Genomic DNA, 11,650 nt, shown 5'->3' with positions numbered 1-11,650 from the left:
GGCACACTCACTGCATGACACTTGGAAGCTGAGTTCTTGTACACTTTAAGGCACAATGTTGCAAGAGATATTATAATTTGAGCATTAAAAATATAGGATGTTCGTTTTATGTATTTAAGATTGGCAAATATTTCTTCGATCCTCCCTATGTTTCAATTGTAAAATATGAGGCCCAAACTCTTCTAGTATCTTAACCAAAATGACTCGGGAAAGGACAGCGACTTATGCATCAATATTTTGAACTACAGCAAGTTACAATAATATAGAACATAAAAAGAAATTAGCTTGGACTAAGAAAACAAAAATCTTCCCTACTATCATTATTTCGGAATCAGAACTGCAGATAAAGTCAGGTGCAAACTTACTCAATAACAGTGTTTCTCCCCAGTACATGCTGCAGTCATAGAATGCCATAGCAGCCCTATTCTTAAAGAGTGTCTGAAGATTTCTCATGGAGATATCTCCTTCATTAAAAGCACAGATTATCAGAAACAAATTATTTCAGTAAGAATGAAACTTCCCACTTCTGTCTGCGGGAGCTGCACAGCACAACACAGGAAGCCGCCTTGATTTACAATCCACAGGTAGAGCTTCAGGCTCGGGCCTCTGGACAGAATACTTGACGTTTTACCTTTGCCTCCATGAACACAGAAGCACAGGTCTATTTCACAGTCCAGACCCGATGGTAACCCCTTTGCATTTATCAACACTGCTCAGGAGAAAGACAAATCCCTGCTGATTCACGAATATGTGGACTAGAAAGAAAGAAGATAAAGGAATAGACAAAATTAAAGCAAGACAAATCCTAGAAATCTAAATATAGAATTGAGGTTACCAGAAAGGGAGGGGAGGATGGGGGTGAGGAGGAACAGGGGAGGGGACACAATGGGCTGTGGTGGGGGATATCTGTGCTTTGGCATTAGGCGGAACATGATAACAAATCTAAAGAGGTGTGGCCTGTACCGCTAAGGCATAAACAGTGCTGTAAACTGGTCACCTCAATTCAAAACAACAAATAACAGTTTAAAAAAATGAATTTGACATGATGGAAACATAAAAAAATAAACATAATTTTCAAATCTAAAAAATACTCCTTCATTTGCATTTCACCTAAACGCCACACTTTTGCCAAGTCCTATTATAACTCATTACCTTACTTTGGTAAAACAACCACAGTTCCTTTGATGTCCAGTCCCCCAATTTCAGTGAGGCGGTGAACCAGAACTAGTAGGTCTACAGAACTAGTAGGTCTACCCTCGGAGGTCTGAAGCTGATTGGGATAGGAAAAGACTCTATCTTACATTTTAAATTTTCAGCACACTTAATCATATATATTTTATGCTACTCTAGTCCATAAGCAGAAGTAATAAAATAATCTAATTGCAAACCAAAGGATGTTTAGAGCATAAAAATTTCCATGCTACAGAGACCAAAGAGGAATAAAACAAATCAGTCTTTGAAATTAAAAAAAAAAACCACAAACACATAATTGGTTTTCTTTCTCTTTCCTAAAACTCTGGCTCTAATTCTGGCTCTAATAATACAGTAATGATCAAAAGGAGGGACTTTTTCCTCCTTAATCATCTGACCAAGAAAGTAATAGGACAATGATCACTGTCTCACTTAAAAAGATTTTGTAAAAGTTAAAATGCTTAAGAACCTGCCAAGAACCTGCCTATTTCACTGCAAAGCAGGGCAAGAAAATCAGAAGAGAGAACGCACAAGCATCTTTTCACGTTCTTGCAACTGCGCCTATACTGTTGCAGTGCAGCTAATCAGGGCTATTCCCTCTGCTTTCGCACTGGATTTCCTTTGCTTGCATGCAGGCAAGGACATTGTTTCAGTGATTCTCTCCTTTCTTCTCCCTGTTCATCCACCTCCAGGACAGCCCCAATGACTCCCAACTCCCGATATCCACACCATCACACAGCTTCCTCTTGCACTGAGTCAGGGATGAACCTGTGGCCAACAGAACTCTGCAGAGGGATGGTGTGTGACCTCAGAGGCTAGGTCATAAAAGACAATGACGCTTTCACCTGTTGGGTTTCTCACTCTGAGGAAAGTCACACCATGTCATGAGAACACTCAAGCAATACTAGGGTGAGGCCCATGAGAAAAGGAACTGCGGTTTCCCACCAGCAGCTGGAGTCAACTTGTCAGTCATGTAAGTAAGCCACAGCGGACATGGAGCCGTAGGCCCAAAAACATCTCCAGTCACTGGAACCTCACACAGGATCTCACTGCAGCTTATGAGAGACTCTGAGAACCCTAAATCTTGAACTATAGAAACTGCTCAAATACGTGTCTAATGTTCTTAAAGTCATCACATTTTGGAGTAATTTGTTACACAGCAATAAATAACTAATACATCTCCTGTGATCAAAATATTTGGTGACCCCCATTGTCCCCAGAGTTTAAGTCTTCTCAATGACCACAAGGCCCTTAGATCTTACTAACTCCCTGAAATCTCTAATTTCATCTTCTACTGCTCTTTCTCACCACATCAGTTACAACTACAGTGACCTCTTGGCCTTCCCTCAAATATGTTTCAGGGCCATCCTCTCTTCCTTCTCCAATCTCTTCAGGCCTTTACTCAAACGTCTTCTTCATGGTGGGCCTTCCCTGACTACCCTTCCAAAAACGCAGCTTCCTATATATACCCACACACATTCTACATTCTCCTGTCATTTACTTTTTCCCATTGCACAGAACACATATATTCCTTATTGTCTGGTTACAATTATTAGGCTGAAAGCTAAGTGGGTGCAGAGATTTTTGTCAATTCCTAATATCCAGAGTGGTTTTTGATTTATAGTACAAACTCCAAAAAAATTGTCAAATCAATGCCTGAATGTTAAATTTGGAAGATACCCAGATAAAGTATCTTTAAAAGTGCTTCAAACATAGACCATTTGTGACCCACCCCCACTTTATCAAGCTGCCTCTAAAATTTATTGCTCTAAAAAAGTCTTTCCTAAAGAATTGTTTCATAAAAATAGCCATTATATAGGAAGTTTCCTAAACAATTGTTTGCCTTTCTATGTGAAGCTCAAACCAAAATGGAAGTCAATTATAGTAACTATATAGGTCCCCAGAGTCTGGCGTTTTGTTTTGTTTCATCTTGACTTATAGTTCCCAGTTTTCTATCATTTATTCTATTCGCTATATGTTCTCATTCTCTACAGCTCCTTCGAAGACTATATGACATCAGTATAAGTAAATAATGGTGTTAGTGTTTTCTTAAGCTCAGAACGGATCTTTAAATATTGTTACTTCTGTATATTCTACTTATAGAATTGTAATCTCTCCTACAGTTGGAAGATTTGTAGGAGAGTTTTTGACCTTCAGTTTAATCATTTTTTTTTCTTGTGATGGCAGGAGTGACATAGAGGAAGTGAGAAGTTCTAATAATAGGGGTTTATATGCACTATACAATTTGACCCCATGAAAGGGTGAGATATACCGATCAAACAATTGACATTTACAAACAAAGAAACTGAAGTTTCCAGAGAAAAGGGCTAGCAGGTGAGACTAATGTAGAGCTTCTGGTATCTGCCAGAGTCTTCCAGTGAAGACCTTTATGTTTAGCATTAATACAAAGAGAAAATTTTTAATTTAAATGGAAAACCATCCATAATTGGGTTGGCTCTGTGGCATGATGTAAAAGCACTGGACTGGTATAGCCCATAATAAATATCCTCAAGACTGACCCGGTCCCCCAATTCACTTTAAAGTTTCAGGGAATTCACAACAATGTAGCCTCAGTTTCTCTATGAAATTCTGAAGCAAGAATGAATACATGATCATTGAGGTCTCTTATAATTACAAAGTAAAACAACACTAGGCATATTTAGGCTTTTATTTTGGAGATAGTTTATGTGTCTATGTTTATCTCTGAGTGTATATGTGTGGAAAGGGAAATTTATTTCTTTAAAATTCTTCTGAGCCACTCACTTAATCCCCTTTTTTAGGTGAAAGGCCTTAGTTTATTTAATTCTTTACATGCCATGATTCTTTAACTTCCATCAGCTTATCTTACACTGTAATTCAGGAATGTGAGTCATGTTTAAAGCAAGATTTCCTTCCAGGTGTAACCTAGTGTCAATAATTTAAAGGGTACCCCCCTTCCTGGTTTCCACTACGGGGCACAAACTAAAGAGCACAGGCACAGCTGCACAGGCCTGCAAAGAAGTTGTCAGCAACAACAAAAAGTTGTCTCTGAGCAAACCAGTCACTTCAAAAAAAAAGAAAAACAGCTTCAAGTTTTATGGCATGGCTGACACTCCCTGTTCCCAGAAGATAAGGCTCTAAATAGAGTAAATTTTAACAATGCTCTGTGTTTTCCCAGATGCATAGACAACATCAAGTAGATAAATTAACCAGGCCTCTGGCCAGACTTTCTCTGTAAATATCCTTGAAAATGTAAAATGTTTTCCTTGTAGACTATCTAAAATCCTTACTGTAAGTCTCAGAATTCAGGCAGTTTCCCAGGGTAATCTGTACCCAGATTCAAGTCCTTGGTTTTGATTCCTTAATAAACTCAATTCTTTTTAAAGATTTATTTATTTATACATACAAGAACTGGAGTGTAGGCCAATGGTACAGGTGTGAGAGGATTCACCAGAGACAGAGTGGGGAGCAGAACAGGCAGATCTACTGAAATACACTGCTGAGGGGAGCAGTGGGCGAGACAGGAGAGGTCTGCTGTGCCATGTGGCTCAGCTCTCTGGCCAGGGATCGAACTCGGCTGCAGTGACTGGTGATAGCTTCATAGTGCTGAGATTTAACCCCTTGCACCACTGGGGGGCCAAATAAACTCATTTTTTTTAAGGTAACAAAGAATACCTCATTTTTGGATGGTCCTTATGTTTTTTTCCTCCTTATAACTCCACAACCATCACCAACCCCTGGATGTCACAATTCAATGTCACTTTCCTGGAGACATCTTCTTTTAGCTTTTAGTTTAGGATAGGTCCCAGCACTTACACTTTCTTAAAACATTTGGTCTCTATGGGGGGTGGGGGGCAGGGAAAGGAGGGCTTGGGGTCAAAATAAGGGGGTCATAATTGTATGGGGAATATAAAAATAAAATTTAAATAATAATAATAAAATAAATAAATAAAACATTTGGTCTCAAATCTCAATACATATGAGATAAATATACAAATTAATGTTCTGGATGCATTTACACAGGCTTACTAATTACAAGTCAGATTTTGTGCTGTCACACATTAAAGAACATTATTTTACTTAACGTTATTACCTGCAGATAAATGAAGTTTATTGCATATAGTTCTAGTACATTTCAGAACACTTGTGATGTAATATCTACATGGATTGCAATGTTGACTATCTTACAGTGATATGCCTGGTTCTGATGAATTTCTTGATAGTGGAAAAAGAAACCTTAACTCTAGATCTTCTTTCACAGCGATATAAAATACCTGTTTTTTGTTTCATCCATAAATAAATAAATAATCCTGAGCCGTGTGGCTTTTATAGAGGGTGACACATTCAGAAACAGTCATAGCACACAAAAGCCTTTTAGTTGATTGACGTTTGGCCTGAGAACTCCTCATTGGAGCCACGTGGTCACGTGACCGTGTATTCCTGCTGAGCAGCTAGAGGAAGGAGTTTCCCCACCGGCTGCCTTCTGCCTAGGCCTCTGGGTCTCCCTTTACCTCCTGAGTGTGTAAATAATTGTCTCTGCGGGTAGTAAAGGCTGATCTAGCAGCCTCAGCAGGGAAAAAGGCCTCCCGGTCAAGGGTACTTGAGCCTTTCCTGCCCTTCAGACCTGGTACTTAAGTAACTGTCCAGACAAAGTAAAGACTGGCAAAGTTACCCCAGCCACAGAGGGACTAAGGCAGGCGAGTCTCCAGCTGAGAGGAGGAAGTTTCAGCCACCAGTCCGGACGCAGTGAGTACAGCAACTCAAAGGAAACCCAAGCAGCTTTGCAGAGGAATGTCTGCTGAGTTTTCAAAACCTGCTCATAATTAACTAATTTTAACCAAGATGGGCAGAGCTTGCCAGGAGATTTGAGAAAATTAATATGAAACTAAAACTAAAAGGAGCAGCATTGATCAGAACTCACCAAATACAACCCAAAAAAGTCTGCAAAGTTTAAATAACTAAGAGAAAGTTAGAGGAAAACTACTTATAATTAATGAAAGAAAAATACTACAATAGAACAAAATGAAACACAAGTTAATAAAATAAAAGTGGAGACAAATTCTATTATAAAGGAGCTTGAGGCTTAATAGGTTTATTCTAGAAAGAACTGGGACTACAGTACTGGGTAAAATGATTACTTTCCTTTGCCACAAAAATTTCATTAATTAAGAAAGAGGTAAACTCTTTCCTAAAGATAGTAAGCATTGTCAAACCAAACTGAAATTATATCACAAGCATTCTGAAATGTACATACAGAATTGCATGTTATAAATTTCATCTACCTGCAGGTAATGGCTTTAAATAAATTCATGTTCATTCAGCAATCGAAATGCAGTTCATGTCTTTTGATTAGCAATTCAAATTATTCTTTCAATGGGATGAAATCTCAAAAGTTTGGGGCTGTTAGTAATCTTAATAGAGTCATCTTTCACTAAAATAGTTTGCCATTTTGAAGGCAAGGCTTACCACTGAGTGTATAAAGATTTTGTTTCATTTTCTTTTTATTAAAATGCAAAAAATATTGGTTTCTTAGCTAACACCCACTCCTGTGTCTCTTTAGTCCCAAGATGTCCTTGCCAACACCACCTGCCCCTCTGGTATCTTAGCAGCAATCCACCTGCGTGACCCTTGAGCAATACCCCATATAAGCCATGGCAGGACTAAAGCTTTTTCCACCTAACAGTAAAACTATTGTTCATTTTCCTGAAATAGTGTTGTGTCCTGTTTAAAAATGCCTAGGTATCTCTCCCTCAAATACATCCCCCTGGGAGATGTTGTAGCAGCAATTACCTTTTTATATATTTTTTAAGAAAGCATGCACAATTTCAAATAGATATTTTTCTTACTAAATTTATTGAACTAAAATTATTTTGAAGTTATTTCCATTCAGTTAAATTATCCATATCACTGCCAGGAACATATATTGCAGGTAGTTGTATATTTAATTGACTTTGCAAGAATCCATAAGGAACAAAACATAGAAAAAGGAAACACCTTTAAAGTAAATGTTTATAAAATAAGATAACAAGGAAAGGTGATTTTGGATGCATATCACACAAAGTTATCACTATAATATTAAAATTGGAGGGGAAAAAAGACTAGATTATCCTAAATTCCATTTCAGATGGCTTAGATGATAAAGTAAACTGAAGGGTTAATGTGCAACATATGAATTCAAGACAGTATTGGGGGAAGACTTGTTTACCTCCGGTGATAAAGTGGCCCTTCTATGTTAGTATTTCTCATCTAGCTTGTACAACTGAAAAGGTAAATTGAATTCAGTAGCCTTCCCCAAACGTTATTGAATGAAACATGTCTGGATCTTGGCAATTGTGGTTTTGGTCATTTTCTTCACAAGAGAACCAGAACTTTTCATTAAGCAGAGTGACCCAGTAGAAATTTCTGCAATGATGGAAATGTTTTATAATCTTCCCCTGTCCCAAAGGTAGCTGCTGGATTTAGGCAGCTATTGAGCTGCTTAACAGGTGGTTCTTGTAACTATAGCACTGAATTGTTTTCCTTTCATTTGATTTTTTTAAGATTTATTTATTTATGCATCCAAGAGCTGGGGTACAAGCCAGAGGTGTGGGGGGGAAAGGATTCACCAGAGACAGAGTGGGTAGCAGAACAGGCACAGTGACTGAAATCACTGCTGAGGGGAGCAGCGGGCAAGATAGGAGAGGTCTGCTGTGCCAGGTGGGTTTCTCCCTGGCAGGCCGGGGATCGAACTCGTGCTGCAGAGGCTGTGGATAGCTTCAAAGTGCGGTGTTTAACCCCTTGCGCCACCAGGGAGGCCCTCCTTTCATTTGATTTTAACGCAAACTTAGTTAATCATATGTGGGTAATGGCTACCAGGCTGCATACTAGCTGACTCTGCTCACATTGTTCTGCTGACTGGACATAGCCTCCTGCAACACGCCACTGCTGACCCTGAACTTAAGGAGAGCTATAGGAGGTTGCTCTATCTACCAGTGTTTTCTTAAGTCATAAAGATAGAGGGTTTCTTAAGTGTTTAAACTCATACACACTGAGGGGACAGCACTAATGAAGAAAACACTTTTGCCTCCAGGGGATCCGAGTATGAGCAGCAATACAACTTAAATGTGCCCTTGAGCTCACATCTTAAATATAATGAGAACTTTTGTTTGCAAGGCACTGATAGCTCTAAAAGTCTCCCACATGTTCTGCCCTTTGTCACAAAAACCAACTGAAACAGTCCTAGTCCAGAAATCTTTTCATCACCCCACTTACTCCACTTACTTTCATCATCTCCATTTCATCACAGGAGAATTTTTAAATATAATAAAAATAGTAACCAGATCTTAGAGGGTGTTAGCTTTTGGAGCTCTGAACTTGTTTTTGTTTGTTTGTTTGTTTGTTTGTTCAGTTAGTATCCAAAAAAGATTTGTTGATAAAATAAATTTAAAGGTAAATGAATGGATCATGCAATTTCATAATGTCCTTACTGCTTCTCAGAAGAAGCAATTTTAGCAAATGCTTAAAAGTCAATAAATATGTAGTAATCACAATTTTATCACAGAATCACCACTTCTTGTTTCATTTTTGTTTTATTTCAGAAGCTCTTGAAAATTACATCAAGTGACCTGCTCACCCTCAGACAGTACAACCATGAGCAATAATGCAACAGACCTAACCACTGGATTCATCTCCTCTTCTGTAGCTATTATCTTGTTTGGCTCAAACTTTGTACCACTTAAAAAATATGATACTGGTGATGGTAATTATCTTTCATTCACTGTTATACCTTACATTATTTTTTAAATGTGAAGTTTTCCTTTTTGGTATTTTTAAATAATGGCTATATAACTAAATTTTGTTGAACCTGACATAGGAATAGAACTTAAAATAAATCATTTGATAATAGCCATGCAGTTTATCTGAGAGCTGGTCAGTATAAAATAATCTGATGATTGTGTTTTATGGTAAAGCCAGGATGGACATTGTCAGGAAAACGTTTAAATATATGTTATGTTTACAAAAGAAGGAAATTAGTGCTACTAATAACACATTTGAAAAACACAAATGCCCAGGATCATTTATAGAATAGAGAACAAGAATTCTGTTTTCATAGGGCAATTTTGACTCTGACAAAACATGAGATTGAACAAAGAAAACCACACCCAGATAAATGAAGATGAATAGTAACACACAAAATGTGCTCACACATCCCTCCCCCCAAACATTTACCAGCAGCCTCAGTTCCAGCACCACACTTGTCTACACTTGAGTTAGAACCCTCCATCCACCCCCTTCACAAAAATTCATGATTCCAATGCCCACTTCAGTAAGCAAACTTCAGGTCTTTTTCAAATTAAAGTGCTTTGTTTATTTTAACATTTGTGAATTTCTTAACTTCTTAACCAGTATAAAACTACACTACCATTTTTATTGGTTTCCTATCGCTTTTAAGACATTGTTGAAGTTTTTGAAATTGTGCCCTTAGCCCAATTTTCCCCATTAGCTCATCTGCATTAGCTCATCACCTATGTTCAACTCTAACTGTATGAGGTCTATATGTGACCATAAATGATTTTATGTTTATCCCAAAGGTGGCATATATGGCACACAAAGGTTTAAATAGCTGTTGGGATATAGTCTGAGGGGATAGCACTAAGCATGGCACCTGAATAAAATAAGATTTGGTTTTGTCGGTACTCTTTGGTAGAATATTCTTGATTTGATTAATAGTTGGAAATAAAATTTAAAAGATTGTTAATCAAGAAATATGTGTGTGTGTGTGTGTGTGTAGAAGGCTTTCCAGCCAAACAACCTAGATTTAAATTCTAATTCCACAAATTATTAGCTTTTTTCATCTCAAATGTATTTTTTCTCTCTTTGAGCTAGAGTTAACTATAATGTAGAATACTTGTGTGAATTATAGTAAATATGAAAAGTGCCTGCAGTCAATAACTTCTGGCCTTTCCTATAGTAATAGCTCCTTGATCTCTCTGACCACCAATTTACACAAGTCAATTTGAACCACTGATAACTTTCTTTTATTTCCAGGTATGTTTCTCCAGTGGGTACTTTGTGCTGCCATATGGTTGGTCGCCCTGGTGGTCAATCTGATATTACATTGCCCTAAATTTTGGCCTTTTGCAATGGTTGGGGGCTGTATTTGGGCAACAGGTAACGCATGATACAATTTATTATTTAAACATCTAATGCTATGTTCAAAATAACTAATTCACAATAGAAGGAAATAGCACAGAGAGGAATTCTGAATAATGCTTAGTCATAGATACTAGAAAGTAACAATTTCATTTTTTTCATTCAAATTCTTCATAAATATTTTGGTGCATAGCTTATCTCTTTCTACTTAATGATTTCTAAGTCCCTATTAGAAAATAACTATAGTAAAAACTGTTTCCATTGCTCTTGCTCTCTGTCTGGTCAAGCTTAACTCATATATTTAGTTAGGTGTTCTGGTCTTTCTCTAGCATGTTTATTAGAAAATACTTATTAAATAGTAGTCACTACTAATATCATGTGCTTACTTTAGGAGTAAGCAAACACAGACACATTACCACATAAAAACTTCCTTTTGTTGTTCTATTAATACCTAAAATTAAAGAATTAGAATTTATAACATTGCTTGTCCACCTGGTAATGTTTTCTTCTATTAATATAAATACAGCCTAGCAGATCTCTTCTCCTTTAACAAAGAAATTTCCAAGTACCAAGAATCTTTAGAAGTAATTTGACTAAAAGCAAATAAATTTTAAATAGCTAAAAACTTATTAGTGCCCACTTAATTTGAATCTCTGAAAAATTAACTTATTTAGAGAAGTTGGAAGACAGAAAAATTAACTTCTAAATTCCCACTAGAATTTAATTATTATATTTCAATTATACTTTAATGATTGTGTTTATTGTGTCTAATGGGGAGAGGAGAACACAGAAAGCACATAGAACTTTATATTCACCTAGCAGGTTCCTCTGGACTTTAGCGAGGGAAGGGTCTAAATTGAGAAATGTTGCAGATGTGGTTGCTAGAGGTCATAGTAACTGATTAGAGATGAGAAGTAGAGGAAAGGGAGGAGCCAATGATGATGAAGGGATTTTATTCTAGGTGAGTGATTGAGAGTGGTGATACCACTGACACACATAAGCAGAGAGAGGGATGTGTTTGCAAGAGAAAATAATACTTTCAGCTTGGGACCTTCTGACTTTGAAGGCACTGACATTTCCACAGTGGAGGATCTCTATTAGCAGTTTGGAGCATAGCACTATAGCTAAAACCATGAAATTAGACCAAGCACCCAAAGCAGAATATATCAAGGGGAGAAATGTGATCAAAGGAAAGTATTTAGGGGGCACATAACTCCAGAAGTTATGACAAGACAGATCAGCCAGAGGAAAAAACACTAAACAGAGAAACAGAAGAGAATCAGGAGCTAAAAGCATCTTGGAAGCAAAGAGAGAAAATTTTTAAGAGAAGTTTGTAAGACTGAGGTCA

General features: G+C 37.4%; 1 protein-coding gene across 4 annotated transcripts in view; it reads left to right on the top strand.

Moving 5' to 3' along the window:
* The first annotated feature begins 2,025 nt into the window (after positions 1–2,025).
* TMEM144 (transmembrane protein 144) overlaps positions 2,026–11,650 on the top strand; it is a 38,296-nt gene continuing 28,671 nt past the window's right edge. For 2 of the 4 annotated variants that reach the window (XR_005122626.2, XM_037497441.2), the window contains exons 1-4: positions 2,026–2,164; positions 3,379–3,525; positions 8,748–8,908; positions 10,198–10,320. Coding sequence is in view for 1 of the 4 variants with exons in the window: in XM_037497441.2 (XP_037353338.1) it covers positions 8,800–8,908; positions 10,198–10,320 (232 nt within the window). In the remaining 3 variants the exon portion in view is untranslated. Of the gene's footprint in view, positions 2,165–3,378; positions 3,526–5,628; positions 5,917–8,747; positions 8,909–10,197; positions 10,321–11,650 lie in introns of those variants that run through there. The other 2 variants (XR_005122627.2, XR_005122628.2) reach the window with 2 other exon arrangements.

The sequence above is a fragment of the Talpa occidentalis genome, unplaced genomic scaffold (genome assembly GCF_014898055.3).
Source record: "Talpa occidentalis isolate TD23 unplaced genomic scaffold, MPIMG_talOcc4v2.1 talOcc4.8, whole genome shotgun sequence".
NCBI lineage: Eukaryota > Metazoa > Chordata > Mammalia > Eulipotyphla > Talpidae > Talpa > Talpa occidentalis.
Note: the sequence above shows the minus strand (reverse complement) of the source record. Positions and strands in the feature narration are given on the sequence as shown.